Source organism: Aspergillus versicolor, assembly GCF_001890125.1.
Source record: "Aspergillus versicolor CBS 583.65 unplaced genomic scaffold ASPVEscaffold_5, whole genome shotgun sequence".
Taxonomy (NCBI): Eukaryota; Fungi; Ascomycota; class Eurotiomycetes; order Eurotiales; family Aspergillaceae; genus Aspergillus; species Aspergillus versicolor.
In genome coordinates, this window is record NW_024467528.1 from 2,450,043 (window position 1) to 2,471,207 (window position 21,165).

At 47.9% G+C, this 21,165-nt stretch overlaps 10 protein-coding genes across 10 annotated transcripts; 4 read left to right on the forward strand and 6 right to left on the reverse strand.

Annotated features, from left to right (window-relative positions):
• Positions 1-12: 12 nt before the first annotated feature.
• On the reverse strand, positions 13-818 carry ASPVEDRAFT_132128 (uncharacterized protein; the record flags this gene model as incomplete). The annotated part of the gene is made up of 2 exons (XM_040806890.1): positions 13-650; positions 749-818. The coding sequence occupies 2 exons, from the start codon at positions 816-818 to the stop codon at positions 13-15; spliced, it is 708 nt and encodes a 235-aa protein (XP_040668738.1).
• Positions 819-1,245: 427 nt separating this feature from the next.
• Positions 1,246-2,138, forward strand: ASPVEDRAFT_29519 (18S rRNA methyltransferase BUD23; the record flags this gene model as incomplete). The annotated part of the gene is made up of 2 exons (XM_040810233.1): positions 1,246-1,268; positions 1,322-2,138. 2 exons carry the CDS (start codon positions 1,246-1,248, stop codon positions 2,136-2,138), a joined length of 840 nt encoding a protein of 279 aa, XP_040668739.1.
• Positions 2,139-2,751: 613 nt separating this feature from the next.
• ASPVEDRAFT_132179 (isocitrate dehydrogenase (NAD(+)) IDH1) lies at positions 2,752-4,293 on the reverse strand (the record flags this gene model as incomplete). Its single annotated transcript, XM_040806894.1, has 5 exons — positions 2,752-2,839; positions 2,901-3,804; positions 3,910-3,984; positions 4,046-4,106; positions 4,261-4,293. The coding sequence occupies 5 exons, from the start codon at positions 4,291-4,293 to the stop codon at positions 2,752-2,754; spliced, it is 1,161 nt and encodes a 386-aa protein (XP_040668740.1).
• A 928-nt stretch (positions 4,294-5,221) lies between these two features.
• ASPVEDRAFT_711099 (mating alpha-pheromone PpgA) lies at positions 5,222-6,092 on the forward strand. Its single transcript, XM_040816100.1, has 2 exons — positions 5,222-5,658; positions 5,728-6,092. The coding sequence occupies exon 1, from the start codon at positions 5,320-5,322 to the stop codon at positions 5,647-5,649; it is 330 nt and encodes a 109-aa protein (XP_040668741.1). The 5' UTR covers positions 5,222-5,319; the 3' UTR covers positions 5,650-5,658; positions 5,728-6,092.
• A 295-nt stretch (positions 6,093-6,387) lies between these two features.
• ASPVEDRAFT_132738 (uncharacterized protein) lies at positions 6,388-7,222 on the reverse strand (the record flags this gene model as incomplete). The annotated part of the gene is made up of 2 exons (XM_040806953.1): positions 6,388-7,065; positions 7,124-7,222. The coding sequence occupies 2 exons, from the start codon at positions 7,220-7,222 to the stop codon at positions 6,388-6,390; spliced, it is 777 nt and encodes a 258-aa protein (XP_040668742.1).
• Positions 7,223-8,051: 829 nt separating this feature from the next.
• On the forward strand, positions 8,052-9,159 carry ASPVEDRAFT_133226 (proteasome core particle subunit alpha 7; the record flags this gene model as incomplete). Its single annotated transcript, XM_040807009.1, has 5 exons — positions 8,052-8,132; positions 8,190-8,348; positions 8,428-8,655; positions 8,698-8,754; positions 8,818-9,159. The coding sequence occupies 5 exons, from the start codon at positions 8,052-8,054 to the stop codon at positions 9,157-9,159; spliced, it is 867 nt and encodes a 288-aa protein (XP_040668743.1).
• Positions 9,160-9,308: 149 nt separating this feature from the next.
• Positions 9,309-10,098, reverse strand: ASPVEDRAFT_133175 (lumazine synthase RIB4; the record flags this gene model as incomplete). Its single annotated transcript, XM_040807001.1, has 3 exons — positions 9,309-9,723; positions 9,838-10,003; positions 10,056-10,098. 3 exons carry the CDS (start codon positions 10,096-10,098, stop codon positions 9,309-9,311), a joined length of 624 nt encoding a protein of 207 aa, XP_040668744.1.
• Positions 10,099-10,580: 482 nt separating this feature from the next.
• gfa1 (glutamine--fructose-6-phosphate transaminase (isomerizing) GFA1) lies at positions 10,581-13,209 on the reverse strand. The gene is made up of 5 exons (XM_040812603.1): positions 13,147-13,209; positions 13,015-13,085; positions 12,661-12,892; positions 11,130-12,523; positions 10,581-11,069 (listed from the first exon to the last, which is right to left on the reverse strand). Exons 1-5 carry the CDS (start codon positions 13,149-13,151, stop codon positions 10,687-10,689), a joined length of 2,085 nt encoding a protein of 694 aa, XP_040668745.1. The 5' UTR covers positions 13,152-13,209; the 3' UTR covers positions 10,581-10,686.
• A 3,133-nt stretch (positions 13,210-16,342) lies between these two features.
• On the forward strand, positions 16,343-20,047 carry set1 (histone methyltransferase SET1; the record flags this gene model as incomplete). Its single annotated transcript, XM_040809157.1, has 2 exons — positions 16,343-19,889; positions 19,944-20,047. 2 exons carry the CDS (start codon positions 16,343-16,345, stop codon positions 20,045-20,047), a joined length of 3,651 nt encoding a protein of 1,216 aa, XP_040668746.1.
• ASPVEDRAFT_42540 (RNA methylation protein TRM112) lies at positions 19,999-21,106 on the reverse strand. The gene is made up of 3 exons (XM_040812604.1): positions 20,827-21,106; positions 20,556-20,745; positions 19,999-20,488 (listed from the first exon to the last, which is right to left on the reverse strand). The coding sequence occupies exons 1-3, from the start codon at positions 21,010-21,012 to the stop codon at positions 20,484-20,486; spliced, it is 381 nt and encodes a 126-aa protein (XP_040668747.1). The 5' UTR covers positions 21,013-21,106; the 3' UTR covers positions 19,999-20,483.
• Between the last annotated feature and the right edge of the window lie 59 nt (positions 21,107-21,165).

The following is a 21,165-nucleotide window of genomic DNA, read 5'->3' on the forward strand; positions in this document are numbered from 1 at the left end:
AAATGGGACTCCTTAAAAGCGTTTTGCACGATCACCTTTCCAGAATCCCAACAATTCCCCATTCTCACTAACCCACTCTCTAACCCCATCAACTAACGCCTTTGCCATGCCTTTATTCTTATTTTTGCCATCAACCCCCAAAGAGCCGCGACTTAACCCGGCCGTCGGAACAGGCTCGCCTGTCGCATATTCAGATCCCATAGTAGGCAGCACATTCTCACCAGCACTCAAGCTGACAAACAGCGCAAATGGCACTAACCACACACAGAGTCCAAAATACGACGCCACTTCCGTAAAGTTCGGCATGTCGCTAAGATCAGCCTGGTATGGTTGTCGCCAGCTTGTGGAGCTCCGCGGCAGTGTGATGGGTTGAGAGAAGTGCCGGAACCAGAGCCAGTGGTTAAGACCAACTAGAAAGCACGAAAGGATGAAGAATGGGTCGGAAAGTTTTACGATGGGAAAACGCCGGAGGTTGGTTGCGTAGACAATGTGGGAGCCGATACTGAGAAGTGAAAGAGAGAATGGGAATCTGTCAAAGAGAAAGAGCAGGATTTGGATTGCGACTATGCCGTATATCAAACGGGATAGAAGTCGGCGTGCCAGGACAGTGTGTTCTTCGACAAGCTCAGAGAGATAATAGAGCCCCGATGCTGGAGGTTTGTCAAGAATCAAGAATCAGTTGGTTAAACAGAATATCAAGGTACATCCAAGTCTCCGGTGAGATGCACGCAAGGTGAACTGATCTTACCTATCGCCAGAGTAAGAAAACAAAATCCTACTACCACACCCAAGTACCCTAATAATGGTAGTATCCACATTGCGTATGCACAAAAGCACTAAAGAACTCCTGGTTCCGAGGTGCAATGGTGGCTGCCGGCAAAGTTGGGAATAACTTGGAATTATATGCAGACGCAAACACGGATTCCAAAAAAAAAAATGGATACACAAGGAACTATTAAGATAAATATTATGCCAAGATAGCTGTACAACAGCGGTATGATGGTGTTGGCATCGGTGAAAAGAGGAGAAGTATATTTAAGTAGTTAGGTGGAAAGCCGTCGATCATGTATAGATGGCTTGATCCGTCAGGCGGAGCCATCTCATGGTAAGGCAGGCGGTCTGGCAAAAAAATAATAATCTATATCTCCGATAATGACAGCAACTGATAAGCCTTCATGCTACCTTTATTACACACAACACTGAAAAAAAAAAGATCACAGAATTAAATATAATTTCAGCTACACAATGTCACGCCCGGAAGATGTCCTGTAGGTCTGTCTATTTGAAGGTATTAATTTATCACTAACAAGACTGCTGAAAGGCCCCCGGACCTTTTCTACGACGATAATGAATCTCGAAAATATACCACCTCGTCACGTATTCGCAACATTCAAGCCGACATGACACACAGGGCTCTCGAGCTTCTTGACCTTAACACACCGTCTCTAATTCTCGATATTGGCTGCGGGTCAGGTCTGTCTGGGGAAATACTTTCTCAAGAACCCCGCGAGCAAGGTGGTCCGCACATCTGGATCGGAATGGATATTTCACCTAGTATGCTTGATATTGCACTACAACGAGGTGTAGAGGGTGATCTGTTTCTCGCGGATATCGGACAAGGTGTACCTTTCCGACCTGGAGCATTCGATGCAGCGATCAGCATAAGCGCAATCCAGTGGCTATGTAACGCGGAGACAAGCGACGTCAGCCCCGAGGGCCGTCTTCGAAGATTCTTCGAGGGCCTCTTCGCCAGTCTCAGACGGGGTGGACGTGCTGTATGCCAGTTTTACCCCAAAAATGATTCCCAGCGCGCGATGATCAGCGGTGCCGCTATCAAGGCCGGGTTCGGTGCTGGTATTTTGGAAGATGACCCCGGCACAAAAAATAGCAAGCTCTACCTTGTTTTGACTGTCGGTGGTGGAGGGCTGCAGGGTGATATTACTGGTGTTGTAGATGGGATGAATGATGTCGATGTGATGGACGCGAGGAGAAAGGCTATGGAACATAGTAAGGCACCGGTTTCTAGAAAAGGCGACAAGGCTTGGATCATGCGGAAGAAGGACCAGATGACCAAGAAAGGCAAGGTTGTCAAGGCGAATTCAAGGTATACTGGCCGCAAGAGGCGCCCGGCTTTCTAGTTGTGCCCCCTAAAGCTGGTGGAAGAGCGTTTTTATCGGACATGCTTCAACGGCTGGGATAGGAAACCCTGAATCAAGATTCGTGACGCATGTTCCTTATACACTTTGTGGGATATCCGGAATACGTCTCTTATCCCCCAACATCGGAATTTCCCTCTATGTGCCGTGCTAGAGCCTGTTCGTCGACGGCGTGCTTCTGCTCTCGGGGTTCGGCGGGTATGGTTATCCAAAAATTGCAGGCACTGAAGGGTAGAGGCCTATTGGGACTGAATGTTCGTCAAATTACGCGGACAGCTTGGTTCCAAAGTCCCAGACTCACATGCTTCTAGGATCACTGAAGCCGTAGCAATGGTGTGCCAATAAAAACCTTTATGAGTTACGGAACATGAATAAACCTCTATTTGAACCGCATGTATATATCTTTACACATCGTAATCAACTGATCTGTCTATCACATCAAATTCGCAAGGCGCCTTCAGTGTTATTTAGGGTAAAAGTGATACAGATTGCGACAACGGAGCCTAAAGACCCAAGATGGCCTCTAGGATATTATCTTATCTTGTCGTAGAATAAACGGTAATAAGAGCATCAGCAAGTTTCCTTCAAAGATGATTTACAAAGCAGCCTCCATCTTGTCCAGGACAGCACGGGTGAACTCATGAGTGGTGGCCTGTCCGCCCATGTCCCGAGTCCGTGTTTGACTAACGAGAAGTGTTAGTTACGTGTTAGATGAATAATTCAAACGGGTCAATAGCCACTTACCCTTCACCAATCACATCGTAGACAGCCTTGGAGATGCGGTTGGCGTGGTCGTCGAGGCCAAGGTGACGAAGTAGCATCGAGCCAGAGAGGATCATCGCGCTGGGGTTAGCCTGGTCTTTTCCTTTAATATCAAGGCCAACGTGACGGCAGCCAGGCTCGAAAACAGCAACATCCCGACCCATATTGCATCCGGGAACAACACCAGGACCACCCACAAGGGCAGCACCGATGTTGGAAAGAATGCCGCCATACAAGTTGGGCATGACCATCACATCGAACTGCTGGGGTCGAGAAACAGCCTGCATGGAGGCGTTGTCGACAATCATATCGTTAACATCCAGGGTAGGATAATTCTCTGCGGTTTTATGGAAGGTGCTGCGGAACAAGCCATCCGCCAACTTCATGATGTTCGCCTTGTGGATACATGTGACCTTCTTCCTGTTGTTGGCGAGAGCAAAACTAAACGCGAACTTGGCGATACGCTCAGACTTCGCACGAGTAATGATCTTCAACGACTCAACAACACCTTGCACCGACTGGTGCTCAAGACCAGAGTATTCACCCTCGGTGTTCTCACGGATGATGCAGAGATCAACATTGTCGTGACGGGTCTGGTAACCGGGGATGTTCTTGATGAGCACGACCGAGGCAAAGATGTCAAGCTCCTGTCGAAGAGCGACATTGAAGGATTGGTGGCCGGAGCGCTCGACCGGGGTGAACAGAATACCCTTCAGACCCAACTTGTTTCGTCGAAGAGATGCAATCGATTCCTTGAAGAGTTCTTCGGAGTGCTTGTTGCCGGTATCCACGCCACTGACATCAACTTGCTCCCATTCAATGGGTACATTGTCGGCTTTGAAGATGGTCTTGACCGATTCCGCGACTTCGGTACCAATACCATCACCTGTTGGGCAGAGTAAGAAGGCATTAGTAGGTTTGAATGTATAAAATGGAAAAGAGGAAGGGGGAGCATCAAAGGTTATTTGGATGCGACCCTATTTGATCGTACCTGGGATGAGCGTTACGGTATATTTGCCGCCATACTTCGTGGGCTTGAAGATATCCTGCTGAACTGTCGCAAAAGCTGATATCGGAGGTCAACTACAAATTCTTCCGATAATCGGATATAGCAAGGGAGGACATACATCTTGCCGCAACGGGGGACCGGACGAAGGTAGATTGAGCAGCAGCACGTTGGAAGAGCGACTATGGTAGAATTGGGTGAGTAAAATAAAAGGTAATGAGAGCAAAAAAGGTTGAAGGTTTGTGCGCAGCCTCAAAGGACGGAAGAAAGAATACATGAAGGACGGGAGGGAGAATACAACATCCACAATTAGAGGAGAAGCTTTGATTAACGTACCTGCGCGGGCCGAACTGTCCTTGGGGCAAACATGTTGAATGGACAAAGAACAGTGTGTAATTGAGCGGAGATACACTGGGATGGGGAGGTCGTGGCGGAGGAGGGAGAAGAAAGAATGACGGGTCGGATGGAAGAGGCAGAAAGACGGCCGAAAGCCGCACGAGACGCGCCGGGAAAAACGCCGGATCGTCTCGGCATGAATTGCCAAATAGCATCGCACGGGCCGATCTTATCTAAGGATCGCAAATTTGCAATCAATCTCCATTCCCCAATTCTCCCACCCCTCGTTAGCAACCCAATTGCAGCCTTCTGAGTTCTCATCGGGTTTCAGGTACTGGCAATGGCCAACTGACAATGACTAGCAGTTCACTCGGCCTTCCTATTTAATGTATCAATAGGGCCTTCTTTGTTTCTTGAATAGTTATTGACGTTTTATACGCAGCAAAGCAGTTTTATTGATCACAAGTGACTTGCTCTATTGAGCTACAAATTCAGCCATGGAGCTGCTCTTGATTTCAGCTCAATGAACCACTCATCAGCCCATGTTGCACAGCTTGGTTGACCATGTGGTCATTTGCCTATCCCGACACTCTCGACCCCTCTCACAGATGTTCTTTGGCTGGAAGGATCCGATGCTTCCAGGGGCCTGTCCTCGGAGCTGGTTTCAGGATCTTCTATTGATTTTCAATGATCCTACGGGGCTTCTATTGAATGACACATGTCTGTCGAGCAACTATAGGTGCTGTTTCTATTCAGAGAATAGGCCTCTTTCTACCCTCCTCTCAATAGGAGCACTCGCTTGAATAGCGTGGCAAGCTTCTTTCACTGGTATCATGGTGGACAAACACCCCGTGGGTGTCCTGATACAGTCAAAAGCTCGCATCCCAATTAGCATGTGTCCACCAGCATGTATATAAACCTCTTGGTATCCTTGAACCGTTACATCTGTCTCTCACGGAGCGAGCCTCTTCCTCTTATATCAATTTAAGAATCTACCCACTCTAGGAAGCAAGTCCTTCCTTTCTCACCTAACCTTTCAATCGCCACTTACACATCATAATGAAGCTTATCGCTGTTACCATCGCTGCTCTCTCCGTCGCCACCGTCCAGGGTGCAGCTTCAGACAAATGGTGTAAATTCCCCGGACAAGTATGCGGCAAAACGAAGAGGGCCGTCGACGCTGTTGAAGAAGTGAAACGTTCTGCCGACGCCCTGGCTGAAGCCAAGTTCACTCTCAACAAATGGTGTCAGTTCCCAGGACAAGTTTGCGGCAAGGCCAAGCGTGCCATCGATGCTATCGACGATGTCAAGCGTTCCGCCGACGCCGTTTCGGAAGCAATGGCTTTTTTGGATGAACTCGCCCCAGAGGAGTTCCAGAAAATTGAGTAGAAATTGTTTGTAAGCCCAAACCAAGAACCCTGCACAATATTTATATACATGTCTTAACCAGATGGCTTTTTCTCAAAGGACAATGACCTGGTCCCAACGAGACCAGCTTTTACTTCTCTCTATCTCTCTCTCTCTCTCTTTTTTCATGACGCTCTTTCTCGCCTACCAGCTGCCACTATACACATACGTGTGATTCACTATACTGGGCACTCGGTTTATCATTCGGGGTTCTTCTCTCCTGGGTACTTTATTCTGTAAACGAAATCTCATTAAGGGGGGATAAGATCATAGGAGGGTGAAACGAAGCAGGGCCAAAAAAAAAAAAAAAAAAGAAGAAGAAAAAGAAAAAGATGTTTTTTAAGTCTAAATATAATCACCTGGGGACCTACTGCCAAGTCCTTTACATATAACCAAACTTGAGGCAGCCTGACAATTTATCGGTTTATTTTCGCTTCTGCCAATACAACCATAGCTCCATGTATCTTTTTCAGTCAAGAGACAATCCACAACACTTGGTATGGGTACGGAATGGTTTAATTTTTTAATTTTTCCCCCTCCTTCCTCAGTAATTACAGGTCTTAAACGTACTTCTTTCCCCAAGTAGTGCCCATTATCCGACGGATGTACTTCATATTATTAAGAAGCCTATCCAGGATTACTAGGGAGCCTCGAGTGTCTCAAAAAGAAAAGTGGATCCATTATCTCCAAGAATTTCACAATAAATGTTGGTATGCATGACTAGTATTCTATCGTCACAGGCTGCGTCCTTTCCCACCACCGTTGTGCCCCGCCTTGATATACTGGATCACTGCAAATCCTATATGGGGAACCAGTCGTGGGCTCATTAGCCGGATGCCCAAAATGACGCGGTTCGGATTCGCGAACAAGGTCATAGCCCGCAAGCATATACGGCTCGGCAAAATAGGGCACATCGCCGCCGTTGTTTGGTTCGTGGGTGGAATCGCCCATCTCAAGGTCGTTCGCAAGGGCGGCTTGTGTCGGTTGAATGGGCCATTGGGAGCCTTTGCTAGGCTCTGGACAGATCTGCCACATCTGAATCAAGCGGGCTTGCTGTTCTGGCAGCGCTTTGGCAAAAAGTTCTAATTGACTTGATGATAAAGATGACGGGAGAATGTTGTGATATTTGAGAATCTCGAACAGAGAATGGCTTGCAACCTCATTATCTCTTGGCGATGTGTTTCCCTGTACTGGCCCTGACATGCAGGCTCTGTGTGCTACATGTGCCGAATGGTGGTAGTGTTGTGTGACGCTATATGTAATTGGGGAGGGGGAAGCAGTCCCAGGTATTCCGTCCTCGGTAGTCATAGAGGTAGGTCCCATGTTCATATGGGTACGGAAAAGTGACACGAGATCATCTTGAGCCTTCTGGTTGCTCTCAGATGATGATAAACCGCACTGCAAGTTCAACCAGTTAAATATCATGTTAGCAATAGCATGGTTTAGGTAAATCTACCTTGGTGCAGTGTGGGTTTCCCACAAAATCAGCCAGTATTTCAGAAATATCTGTAATATGTCCACAGAATGGACAACTATGCAGTATAGACGAAGACATCGTGTGAGGCTCCCCGGGGTGGGGGGGTAAGGAGAAGGCTCTGGGACAGCGAAACGGAGGGCATGCGATTGCATTCACGCTAGATCTAGGCTCGACTGTTCAAAAACTTACTATACTACCTTAAGTATGTAGTACTAGTAGACCTGGTTGTGTTGTTGAAGGGCTTTTGCAATAATAGCCGGTATGCTACCTCCTAGCGGTAGAGGGAAACGATAAAATAAGCCGAAAAAGCATGCCAGATTTCGGTATCAGCTATCAGCAATTACGACACGACCATAGTACCAGTGCCGGTATTTAAGGAAAGGAGATATGGTGGAATGGAAAGGGCAATCGATGCCCAGTAGCCCAAGGGTTGGGCATGGAGAGGATCGTCAGAGTGCGGGGCCGGCAATTAACAAACAAAAAGATACAGAGGACGCAGGTGCGGATAACCCATTTGGGGTAATTACCGCTATTTTCTGTTACCTCCTAAAAAGCCCCCCAGCCCAATGCTCGCTGAGTTGAGGGGGGGAAGAAGGATGGGTGCTCTGGAGAAGGCAGCAACATTGATCATGTGACTCACCAAACCGTGACGCGACAGCGCTGGAAACCTACCGGGCGGTAAGCTAGCTAGCTTCAATAGGTCATACGTACATCGCCGATTGAAACGCCTACCTACCGAGTATCTTGGAGCTTCTCAAACCGCTTCTGGCTTCCTTTAAAAGCATTGTCTTTAGGCTTCGCATCTCTTCCTTCACTGTGGTTCAATCTCTGCTATTTCCACCTTCTGTGATAGACCCAATCCTCCGCCATGGTTTGTTTCCCAACTCTCTAGCTGATGGTCCAGCTAATGCTCAAAATCCAGACATCCATCGGCACAGGCTACGATCTTTCCAATTCAGTTTTCTCTCCGGATGGTCGGAATTTTCAGGTATTATACCCTTCCTCGGGTATTAAATGTGAATATGGCGCTCACAATGCCTGATAGGTAGAGTATGCTGTTAAAGCTGTTGAGAACGGCGGCACCGCGGTCGGTATCCGGTGTAAGGATGGTGTCGTTCTAGCTGTTGAGAAAATAATCACTAGCAAACTTCTTAAGCCTGGGGCGAATAAGCGGATATCTACTGTCGACCGCCACGTTGGTATTGTAAGCAACTGCTCCCACTCTTTTAAAGTTCATTGAATACACAACCCCTCATACTAACCCGAACGTTTATCAACGATAGGTTTCGGCTGGACTAGCTCCCGATGGCCGTCATTTTGTTTCTCGTGCGCGCGATGAGGCCTCCTCTTGGCGGGGTATCTACAAAGGTCCTATTACCGTTTCCGCTTTAGCCAACCGTCTTGGTGGCTATGTGCAGGCGTACACCTTGTACTCTAGCGTTCGACCCTTTGGTGTAACCTCGATCGTTGGGGGCTGGGACTCTGAAGCTGAGCTTGCCGTGGATGGCCAAGTGGGAAGCGGACCGCAGTCAGGTTCCGGCGGGAAGGTCAAGGGTGCGAAATCCGGAGGCCCTGGTCTATATATGATCGAACCAAGCGGATTGTACTGGGTATGCCATTCTGTACATGTGCATATATATTTATGTATTACGCAATAGCTGACCTTGTTTCAGGGTTATTACGGGGCTGCCACTGGCAAGGGAAGACAGGCAGCCAAAGCTGAGCTTGAAAAGCTAGATCTAGCATCGGAGAAGCTGAGTCTACAGGAGGCTGTGAAGGAGGCTGCTAGGATTATATATGTTGCCCACGAGGACAACAAGGACAAGGAATTTGAGCTTGAAATGAGCTGGATCAGCTCAGTAGACGGCCCAACAAAAGGCAGACATGAGGAGGTGCCAACAGAACTACTTGAAGAGGCAGAGCGAACCGCTAAGCGAGCCCTAGAAGGCGACGATGAGGAAGAGGAAGATGGAGCGAAAGCGACTGGCAATGAGGGCGAGCGAATGGAAGAGTAAAGCTAACGCGCACGAGCCTATTTGGACATGTCAAATAAAGGAAGAAATTAATGTCATTTGCCTTTTTATGTGTCGTTTTGCGCACGTGTCGACCTTACGGTAAAGCCGCGAAGTTTTGTGCTTGTTCTCCATTTTCATGTACACACATTTCAGCCGACCACTCCCTTGGCCCAACCCCTTCGCCTGACGCCAAGCTCAACCGCGGCATTGCCCCAGTCTTCCCCATGGTTGTGCATCCCCTTGGACCCGAGTCCGGCTCTCTCGAGACCCTGCTCTTCGGTCAAAAGCGTAAGTACACCGAAAATAACAGGAACGCCGGTGTCCAGCTGGACACGCATCAACCCGTGGGTGACCGCATCGGCGATGTACTCAAAATGCATGGTTTCTCCCTTAATGAGAACTCCGATCGCAATGATAGCATCGTATGGCTTCGAAGTAGCGGTCGAAGTTGTCGTCGACGTCCTGCTAAGGTCCCCCGTAGAAGAGGTGAGCAAGTCTGTCGCGCTGATGCCTTCGCCAGAGGACCCCGCGTTGGCAGCCTGTAATTGCGAGGCCGAGTAGATCCTGCGGCGAGAAGAAGTTAGAGGTAACTCTTCGATTGGTGTCCATCATTATTGTTATAGCGCCTCTAGAGCAACGCTTCGGATCGTTGGTGAACGTTAGGGAGAGAATATTTACCGCTGGACAGTGTACGGTAGTTCGTAGCTTCCTGGGACAGTGTGGACTTCAATGTGATCCTCTGCCACCCCCGCAGCTTCCAGAGTCTTTTTAGCCCCGTCTATAAGGGGGCCAATGATCCCCATATTCCATCTCGCATGAACAATGGCAACCCGTAGCCCAGACCCTAATATTTGATTAGCAGGCCAGCGGCGACGATGGAGGGGTAGCGATCTCACCGTCGTAGGTCTGGTGAGCTCCGGGCCCTTTGAGGGATGACATGGCTATAAAAAACCTTTAAAAATAAGACTGGCTAGATAGCAAATATCGGGGAGTAAAATGGGGTGTTAATGGGTTGATTCCTGACGCAGCACCCAGGCTATGGTTAGAGAGTCTTCCCGGCTCTGCGCTTGGACTTTGGGATCCTGAGTCAAGTACGTCGTCCTTGACAATTGTGGGGGCCTAAGTAACAAAGATTGGATTCTGACCCCGCTGGTGCGCAGAAAGCTGCCGGGTATCGGTACCTGGTGGTCCGGACCGTGGAAAACCAACCAAGTAGTAATAATGTTCCGGGTCTTTTAGTTCTGAAACGGGCTTCATGAGTAGTGGTTTTTTATTATATTTTGCTTTTATTGACATTCGTTACCATTATTGAATTTGGCTAACTATATGAGAACAAAGGGACAGCGCAGACCATTAAGAAGTATCTGAAGACATAAGACGCTGATCGGACTCAGACTCAACCTCTCTTACAAGACGTAAAAACAGGCATTTCGAATCAAATTCGAACAGGCAATAACACAGCCGAATCCTTGTATCCTCCATCCCGCTAACTCTATAAGTTTTTTCTTTTTGCTACGTTGCACTGGCTTACTCAACGGTAACGGATTTTGCAAGGTTTCGAGGGAAATCAACGTTTAGTCCCTCTCCCACAGCAAGCCAGTAGGAAATCAACTGGAGTGGAATGACGTTGAGAAGCCCTTGGAGGCAATCAACGGTCTTCGGTACCTCAATCTTCTCGGTTTGGGCCGAGGAGAATTCAGGGTCATCATTGTTGCATATCACAATTGGGCGACCGCTGCGAGCAATAACTTGCTGGTAGGCATTTAGCGATTTGGTAAAGAGGCCATCCCGGGTCAAAATCATAATAATGGGGAGGTTCTCGTCAACGAGAGCAAGGACACCATGTTTCAGCTCACCAGACATGACGGCCTCGCAATGCAGATATGAAATTTCCTTGATCTTGAGCGCACCTATTTGTTTGGTTTAGCATTGCAAGTCCACAAGCTGCCAACCGGGGATTAATTACTAACCTTCCAAAGCGGTGGGAAACTGGCCGCCTCTTCCCAACAGAAGCAAACTCTTCTGGTTCTTGAAAAAGCGTTCGCACATTTGCTTTATAGGCTCATTTAGTTTCAGTATCTCCTTAAATTGTTCAGAAACTTTAGAAAGGCCTTCCATAATCTCCTCCCGTCTCTTCTGTTTCGAAGCCCGATCCTCGCTGAGAGAAAGAGCGAACATGACCATAGCAACGAACTGGGATGTGTAAGCTTTGGTCGAAGCCACTCCGATTTCGGGCCCAGCGTTGATGTGAACACCACAATGAGTGAGAAGAGAAATAGAAGATCCAACGACATTGACAATACCAACAGTCAAGGCCCCGCGTTCAAGGCAATAACGGAGAGCCATTAGAGAATCAGCGGTTTCACCAGATTGAGAAACGAACACACATGTATCGTCACGGAAGACAGGTGCCTGTCTGTCTAAGAAGTCGGACGCAAGCTCGACGGCAATCGGGATTTCGGTGAGCTCTTCGAAGACCCCCCGAACTGCCATGCAAGAGTGGTAACTGGTACCGCAAGCAATGAATATGATCCTCCTGCAACGACGAATGGTCGAGATGTACTGTCGAAGCCCCCCCAATGTAACTTGCTTGTTGGCAACGTCCAGGCGACCTCTCATTGTGTTTACCACAGACTCGGGCTGTTCGAAAATTTCCTTCTGCATGAAGTGATCGAATTTTCCTTTCATAATTTCTTGCAATTCAAGCTCAATGGTTTGGATAGCACGGACGTTAGATGTTCCATCATCCTTTGTCAAGCGGTGAATGTTGAGTTGTCCTTCGTGGATATGGGCGATGTCATCGTCCTCAAGATACAGGACTTTCTTAGTGTGTTCGATAATTGCCGACGGATCAGATGACAAGAAGAACTCGGCTGGCTGGGGAATTCCATCGTCGGACAGGAACGCACGAGACTGGGACCGATGGAGAAGAGACTTATCAGGAGGGGCGAGGAGACCCGTTGCAGAGTTCTTGATGGCGGCATTCTGGGAAGCCTGCTCAGCAGGAAGAGCAACGTCCTCGGAATATTCCACATCCACGAAGTCCACCTTCATCTTCCTCGAAGTCTTCACGCCAATCACAAGAGGAGAACCCTTACGAGCGGCAATCACTTCATGAGGGTAATGCACAGACTTGATCAAAAGACCAAAGGCGCCTGCAAGTTCTTTCACAACAGCCTTGGCCAACACCGTGAAGTCAATGTCCGGTTGCTGGTCGTACAAATACTTTGTAAGCTTGGCAATGCATTCAGTGTCAGTCTCCGTCTCGAATCGGAAACCCTTGCTTTCCAACAGAGCCTTAAGCTCCTTGTAGTTTGTGATGATGCCATTGTGGACTACAGAGAATTCCCACTTGGCATCGGATCTATAGCGACGCATCCGTGTCAGTTATACGGTCCTTGAGCTACCAGGCAGGCAGACCTTCGATGCGAGGGAGAAAAAACAAAACAGGCAATCCACAAAGGCAAAGGCTATTAGGTCTAAAGCGGAGAAAGCGCGTACCTGTGTGGGTGACAGTTCAGACGTGAGGGCGTTCCGTGGGTAGCCCAGCGTGTGTGAGAGATGCCGGCATGAGATTCAAAAGATTTGGTGAGGTCGGGTTTGGATTCTTCAATGAGCTGTTTCAACTTGGCAACTTTCCCGACTTCTTTAAAAGCACAGACTTCGTTCTTCTTGTCGCCATCTACTGCAAGACCTGCAGAATCATACCCTCGGTATTCAAGCCGAGAGAGACCTAGTGAGATATGAATTAAGTGAGTTAAATGATGACCACCAGAACGAGTTACGGGGATGGAGGAAGGACTAGGGCACGTTGGATCAAGACCTAGGTTGAATAGTTAATGGATGGTTACATACCATTGAGCAGAGTGTCGAGGATAAACTTGCGGTCCCTCTCAACGAGGTAGTTGATGTAGCCGAAAATACCACTGGATCATGTTAGGTTTGTCAATTCTCAGACGATCGATGGGATGATCCAGGGAAACAAACCACATGGCTGATGAATTTCGTGTCAAAGAGAAATAAAAGAAGGTATATGGACGTTTGTTTTTTGGAATGTTAGAAGGCGTAGGGAGGCAGGATCAAGAAATGCGGTCTGGTGAAGAGCTGCAACACAGAAACGGCCGATTATTAGGGAGGGGGGCCAGCTAGCGGGGATTGCAGCAGGTTCCCAAACAGAGGCGGAATCAACTTGAAGTCGATTCGATTTAACGAGAGGGGAGGTTTTTTACGAAGGTATGAGGGAAGAGAACGAAGATGAAGCCGTGAAAGTGGAGGAAATGGAGCAAGAAGGATGGGCAGATTGAAAATAACAAAGGGCTGAGGAAGGAGGGGGAGGAGCTGTTGTTATGAAGGTTTTATGTTGTGAGATCGGCCCACCTTGGCTTCCAAACCAGGGAAACTGCTCTGGACACCGTCTTTCATCCCCGACTAGTGGCCAATAAACCGCCTCTGCGCCTCACACACCGAACGGCAATGTCTCACTTCTTCACCCAAGGTTTGGTTCAGGACAGCAGGGCAGCAAAAGGAAAAGTAAGAATAATAATATTTTCCGAGCTGTTGTTGCCAGAGAATGGACTATTGTTGTTATGGATCAGACTAGTCATCCCCACTTAGGATATTGGAATGAGGATGTCAATGGTTATTATTAGCTCTTGAGTCGTCGCAATTAATGAATGGGAAATCCGCCTCAGGTGGCATCTGCGGCGTCCCTCAGCTTCGGGGCTTGGGAGGCTATGGATATCCGTAGGTTTCTAAGAATAACCCCCGATTTTATACTTCCCCACTCGCTTCAGGTTTGCTTTCTCGGTCATTCCTCTAGCCCCCTTTTTTTATTATTGATGAGAATGGACTGGGTTCCTCGGTTTGTTCCTGGAAAACACCCGCATTCTTGCTCGCACAGAAATACATACCGAGCAATAGCAAGACTGGTTTGGAGTGTGCGGACACGCCACCGACCTGGAAGATTGCTGCAATATTGCTACACTTGTTCGTTCAGCTCACAATCCCCTCGATAGTTAACATTTAAAAAGCCCTACAGCTCAGCCGGGGTCTGGAGCTAAGAATATATCTTTTTAGTCCTTTCCCAGTAACGATTGGTGTGTTTATCAGTAAAACACCCGCTTTGCAATAATGCGTGTTGGCAACAACTTAAGATCTATCACCCTTTAAACCCTGGTATAAACAATCAATCACTTCGAGTCTTCCCTGTTCCAGGTCCAAGAACGGGGTTGGTCACTACTAAGCTAAGGAATGCTGCGTACCCCCTCATTAACTAATCACTATGACGGCATGGCTAGATTATCCCGTGCCCTTATTAACTGAAGTGAATCGTAGTACTAGGGTCTAGACGAGCTACATCTGAAGACTTGATCTACGTACTGTCAGGTTAAGATGATCTTGCGTTATTGTTTTTTGTCTCAGAGGCCCCTGGTAAACTGTGACTTTCAGGAGCTGATAGCGGCAACTTAGAACAAGCGGACATCGCTACTATTAAGAAACATGTAGACACTGCTCAAGACCTAGGCGAATCGAGTTTCTATCCATGCAAGACCATGGGCGAAAGTAGCTCATATCGACTAGAGGTGCGCATATGGGCTCCTCGGCAGGAATCTTAAATAATATAACTGCAAATAATACGGGAGCACTTATTAACTTCGACTCCTCCATCATGGAGACCAGAGCAACATTGAATTATGCCACCGTATTTTTAATACGCCTGCAGATTTAACATCTGGAGCTTTTCAGCCACATCAATGCGTGCTTAGCTATCTTTTATGTCATGTTGGCATTGTGCCTTGACATATCTTATGTTCATGCTATTGAAGTCCATCAACCAAGGCACTGATGCCCTGTTCTATCAGAAGGTGGGCAGAGTCCATATGCTCCCAAATCAAAATCCACGCAACATAATCTTCCAGGAACGTCTGTGCCAGCCTTACTTAGGTATTTCTATTCACATGGCTCAAAAACACCCAAACTCCATATAAAGGCAGGACTAGAATAAAGAAAAAGCTGGTAGCCAAAGATCGGCTCCTTTCCGGATGCTTCCCGCTACGTTTCCAAATTTCTTAGAAGTTGGTTGGCAAGAGACGTTCGAACTGCGTATGTTGAAATGAGTGGACCCCCGGTCTTGAGATACAGCTGGAACATCAAGATATCCGACTAATCTGAATAGCATAGTGAGAAGTGAGGCCGCCACATGCAGCTAATTAGCGTTTCGTTGCTGATTCTGCCTTCTGCCGGAACAAACTGAACTCTGATCCATGTCAGACAGTCACATGAAATGATAGGCTGCATTAGCTGTTATCAAAATTCATTGGTGGAGGGCGTAGAATGTGTGAGTTAACGGTGTAAAGAGTCACCAGCTTCAAGCAAACCAGGCCACGGAGTAGGGGCGATTTGGTGAAGTAAGAGAAGATTAGCCTGCCTAGCCCACTGTCTCTTGGAGCGGATATAAAATCCTTCAGCACTCCGTATTTGAAGAAGCATTGGATCCCGCGGGGGGAAGAAAGAAACAGAGAAAGAAAGGGTAATAAGCCTCCCAACAGTTTTATTTGGTTTATCTCAAATTTTCATGCCCCGGACGATTCCTGTTGTGCGCGCGAATACAGCGAAATGCAGCGTAGAAACAGTCTCTGAAAGGACAAGGAGATGACTACCTAGGTTGTCTCCGCCGACCGCCTAACTTTTCTATCCCTTCCCATTTTTAACCTGTGAATCAATCCTCTTCTCAAGCAGTTCCACCACCAAAACGTGATATATTTCAGTTTCTTATCCCATACTATTTTCTCCAGGTGGGCATCAAGCAAATTCTGGCGCGGTACACAAAAATCCCGCCTTGGCCACCTCTTCCTTCGTGAGGAACCGCATCGCGTCTATCGCGTTGGTAGAGCTGGAGACGGATGCGAGCGGTTACTTTCTAACTCTCCCTGAGCAGAGCTCTTCATTGGCCCCATACCGTTTAAAGCGCGCCCTGCTGCCGGTAGATGGTTCTGTTCTGAATCTTCGCCGTCACAGGTTTTCGCCTGTGGTCGCTCCGTACCTCCGAAATCTATTTGGGTTGTACCGCTTTGCGTCAAGAGTGGTTCTTAATCTGCCATCTACGCATTGCTGGTAGGAACTATTGAGGATGCTGCCAGGTGGCGGCAGTGTTTCTAGTTTTGGCTTGTAGCCATATCTCATTATGTCACGCTATTCCGCAGGCTTCGCAGACTTCTTTCCCACCGCCCCGTCAGTTATCCAACAAAAACGATTCAAGGCCACCAAAGAGCGACAACGATCCGGATCCCATTTAGGCAGAGGGCATGCCGACGAAGAACACATAATCTCGCCCAGAACCAAGGTAATTGAAGAAGCAGTCAGCAGAGATGCCCCTCCGGACTCAACACCAGGGTCTCAAACAGACCTGAAGCAATCGCGTAAGGAGGCTGTGGGAGATGTTTTGGCGAGTCCTGGTGAGGCGAATACTCCAGTCAACAACCCTCCCGGGCCCGGAACAGGATCTTCGAATGAGACCCATCTGGACACCCTTACGCCGCTGACAAACGTAGAGTTGTCACCGCATAACAAGCCAAGCCCACCCCAAGCGAAAGTACCCAACGAGTCTGTGGGTGATTTCTTCAGAGAACCAAGAATCGACGACGCAAAGAACACAATGACTCCGCTCCATACGCCGCCAACACCCACGCCGCAGTCACAAGCTCATCGCGTTGAAATAGTCAGAGGCTGGAAGCTGGTACATGATCCCGATAAAGCTCCCTCCTCTAAGGACAAGCGGAGGAAGCCTTGTTATGTGGATATTGTTACAGGAGGGCAGGGTACAATTTTGGCGGATCCTCGTTTGACTATACAAAACTATACGCGCGGTGCTGCATGCAGGCAGAAGACAAAGTATCGGCCGGCTCCATACTTGTTGAAACATTGGCCGTACGATCCGGCAAGTACGGTAGGACCTGGCCCTCCTGTACAAATCGTCATTACCGGTTTTGATCCGTTGACGACTCTCGCGCCAATCAATGCCCTGTTCTCAAGCTTTGGCGATATTTTAGAAATCAATAACCGCACAGACCCCATAACAGGCAGGTTTCTCGGGATATGCTCCGTTAAATATAAGGACAGCACTTCCTTTCATGGAAGCGGGCCTGTATCCGCGCCAGTCGCAGCGAAACGCGCATATTACGAGTGCAAGAAGGGACAGCGAATTGGCAACAATCGCATAAGAGTTGAATTGGACCGTGACGGCCAAATTTCCGGGAAACTAACATCGAGGGCAATTGAGGCCCAGAGAATGGGTTCAAAAGCCGATCCACCAGTCGCGGATGAACCCAAAATCGAGGAACATATGAACACAAACGAGCCCCCCCCAACGGCCCCGAAGGGTCCTTCCGGGAAATCTTCCATTCGACCCTTGGCTGTGGTTCCTGAAGGCCCAAGGGCAACCTTTTTGAAGCCGGCAATGCCATCATTGATCGAAGAAACACCCATATTGAACCAGATAAAGCGCGATCCGTATATATTCATCGCACATTGCTATGTGCCTGTTCTAAGTTCGACCCTGCCGCACTTAAAAAAGCGGCTCAAAGTGTTTGGTTGGAAGGATATTCGGTGCGACAAAACTGGGTACTATATCCTATTTGAGAATTCTCGACGTGGTGAAGAAGAAACGGAACGTTGTTACAAGTTCTGCCATATGAAACCTTTATTCACGTATATTATGAACATGGAAAACCAACCTTACGGCAATCCGCACTATGAACGCAGCCCCAGCCCCGAACGACTGAAGCAAGAACAGCGACAAAAAGCAGAGACTGAGAGACTAAGGAGGGAAAGAGAATTGGACATCGAGGAAGAAAAGAAGCAACGAGCTCTGAACTTCGACCCATGTACTGAAGTACTAACCATTATAATGAAGGATTTAAGGGACAAGCTACTCGAGGACGTCAAGTCCCGCATTGCGGGCCCGGCCTTATACGACTACCTCAACCCAGAAAGACACGCCCTGAGAAGGAAACAACTAGGAATAGCTGATCCCGAAGGAATTAAGCGACCAATGTTTCGTCTTGACTTCGACAGCCGGGATAGTACACCGGACCCCCACTCCAAACTATCCACTAACCGGCATCCATTCGGCACATCTGGTCTAAATATCCTCTCCCTTCCCCGAATCCGGAAGTCGCAGCACCTTGACCGCACAGATGCCGCTTTCTTGGACGAGAGACGAAAGCAACCTCTACGGAGGAAAGACGTCCGACCTCTCTATCATAGGCTACAACAGCTACATGATGCGGAAGATTCGGATGATGAACAGAATACGCCACTTTCCAGAGATACCGATGATCAAGATAGTCGGCCTCCAAGTCGAATGAGCTCGGGCACTGAATCAGATGATGTTGATGAAGAGGTAAACGGAACGTTAAACCACACTGCAGAAAATTCTGATGAAGGCTTACAACACCACGGGGCTGGAGACTCGGAAGCTGAATTTCAGGAGTACTCGCCATCGCGTAAGAGAAAAAGAACGAATGAAAATCTTGACCAACGAAAAAGGCAGAAGGAAGATGGCAGCTTCGTTGACGTGGGTGAAGATGCGCAAGGTGACATATATATGTCATTGGAAACCATTAAGAATGGCATCATCGCCGACAAGATCTCCGATTCAAATAAGACAGATGATAAGTCTTTGTTGGAAGGATTGGGTAATGACAATAATCTCTCGCGTCCGGGAGAATACGGCACCGAAACTTCAGATCACCATTTTGCGCATTCACCCACTAGGAATCTGGTCGATGAGGCCGGACGCCACGGAGGGTTCAAGTTGGAAGTCGATTGGAGAGTATCCCATGACGAACCTCGACCGATTGTCTATGATGACGATTCAGTTATCCTGGATCTCGATGGTTGGCAAAACTTAATAAAGGATGAAGAGGATCTTCAATTCCTTCGCAACGTTCTGAAAGGGCAGTCGAGATCTATTGTTGGTAACGTACCGGCTTGGGCGTGGAGGCAAAAGGAAATAAAAGCTCTCAATCACCCCGGCGATGTTGGGGCTACACGCCAACCTGCTGACATCGATGGCTACTACGTTCCCAATACCACAGGAGCCGCTCGGACCGAAGGACGAAAGAGAATTCTTGAATCAGAAAAATCCAAGTATCTCCCTCATCGTATTAAGGTCCAGAAAGCCCGTGAAGAGCGTGAGGCGAATGCCAAGAATGATCCTCAAAATGCTGCCGCTGAGGCAGCTCGGATTGCAGCTGCAAAAACGATCTCCAAATCAACATCCCGATCCACAAGAGTCAACAACCGCAGGCTTATCGCGGATATTAATGCTCAAAAGCAAGCCCTTCCAGCGCAAAGTGGTGACAGTGATGTCCTTCGATTTAATCAACTGAAAAAGCGAAAGAAACCTGTGCGTTTCGCTCGGTCAGCTATTCATAATTGGGGTCTTTATGCTGAAGTCAATATTTCTGCGAATGAGATGATTATCGAATACGTAGGAGAGAAAGTACGACAACAGGTCGCTGATATGAGGGAACGGCGTTACTTGAAAAGCGGCATTGGCAGTAGCTACCTTTTCCGCATTGATGAAAACACCGTCATTGATGCCACAAAAAGAGGCGGTATCGCTAGGTTTATTAACCATAGCTGTACTCCCAACTGCACAGCAAAAATAATCAAGGTCGATGGGAGCAAGCGAATTGTTATTTACGCGTTAAGGGACATCGAAAGAGGTGAGTCATAATGCAGCCCTTAACGTGTGACATGGCGAACTAACTTGGTTGTAGACGAAGAGTTGACTTACGACTACAAATTCGAAAGGGAATGGGATAGTGATGACAGAATCCCTTGTCTTTGCGGTTCGGCTGGATGTAAAGGATTTCTAAATTGAAATTTTGTATGTCCTAAGAAACGCCAAGCATGAAACCAACTATCTTTCAAACATTTATTGCTGGTTTCCTACAATGACATTTTTAAGCCTTATTGGGCTTTTTTCACAGCCAAACGGACCCGGGGTTGTTCAGCGAGTACATGTTGATTTGGGGCTGGCGTTTGCATTCGTTGGCCGCAATCCGCTCCCCCGTTTGCTGATTCGGGGATTATATGTATGACAGGGGTTACTGTCCAACTTGCAACAACTGTGTATTATAGGAGATCTCCACGCTCATATCCCACATAATAGATAATCAAGGATTCGGATAGACCCCAAGCGCTGAGTAGGAGGGCTAAACGATTCAGCCATGGAAAACTCGCAGCTCAATTATCTTGTCGAGTTCCGACTATGTCAGGATGTCGCCTGCAAAACTTCGGGGAGCTGGTGCAGTACATCATACTGATATTGTTTGTAAAAAAAAAACTTTAGCAGGTGTTGCGACTAACGAGGGGACAAGGTCTCGAACCTAGGTGGCTGGGAAGGAGAAAATTTGCAATTCCCTCTTTGATGACATATTCATGACCACAGTTTCCGCACGTAAGCTTTCCCTCTGCAACCTGTGTCTCCAGTAGTAACCGGTGAAGATCCCTTAGAAGCTGTTCACTTTCAAGCGCTTCGCCCTCTGGTTTGGTTTCCGGAATATTGGGGAAATTGAGCTTATTGGAATAAGCCTGTCAGCTTTCAGTGACATACGCGGTTCAACCCAGGTGGAACCTGAGGTACGGCATGCTACGTACTTCATTTGCCATTTTATGCAGGGCCTCCCAGTCAACTCGAGGAATAATATTGCGTATGAAATCTGGCTGGAAGTCAATGTCCTGAAGTTCGAGTTCGACATCGCGAAAATGCAGGGGAAATGCTGAAGGAGATCCCTTGCAGGTCTTGACAGCACATGTTAGGAAATTAATAGTGAGTAACTTCATTTTATCCGAGCTTATGGGTTTATATGCAAAAGTGAGGGGTGATAACAAGCTCTTGTCTCTGTTTGTGTTAAATTCAAAAAATTCATTCCGCCCCGCTGAGGATCCGCAGCCTAGATCCCTTATCTCTCCCCCCCCTTATCAATCCCCCATTTT

Bases quoted from the DNA above. Each gene is read 5' to 3' on its own strand.
- ASPVEDRAFT_711099 (XM_040816100.1), top strand. From the start codon at position 5,320: ATGAAGCTTATCGCTGTTACCATCGCTGCTCTCTCCGTCGCCACCGTC.
- gfa1 (XM_040812603.1), bottom strand. The intron at 12,524-12,660 runs GTACGCGCTTTC...GCGTCGCTATAG, and splicing joins CTGAACTGTCACCCACACAG to ATCCGATGCCAAGTGGGAAT. The intron at 11,070-11,129 runs GTTAGTAATTAA...CCAAACAAATAG, and splicing joins GTTTCCCACCGCTTTGGAAG to GTGCGCTCAAGATCAAGGAA.
- ASPVEDRAFT_42540 (XM_040812604.1), bottom strand. From the start codon at position 21,012: ATGAAGTTACTCACTATTAATTTCCTAACATGTGCTGTCAAGACCTGC. The intron at 20,746-20,826 runs GTACGTAGCATG...TATTCCAATAAG, and splicing joins TGCATAAAATGGCAAATGAA to CTCAATTTCCCCAATATTCC.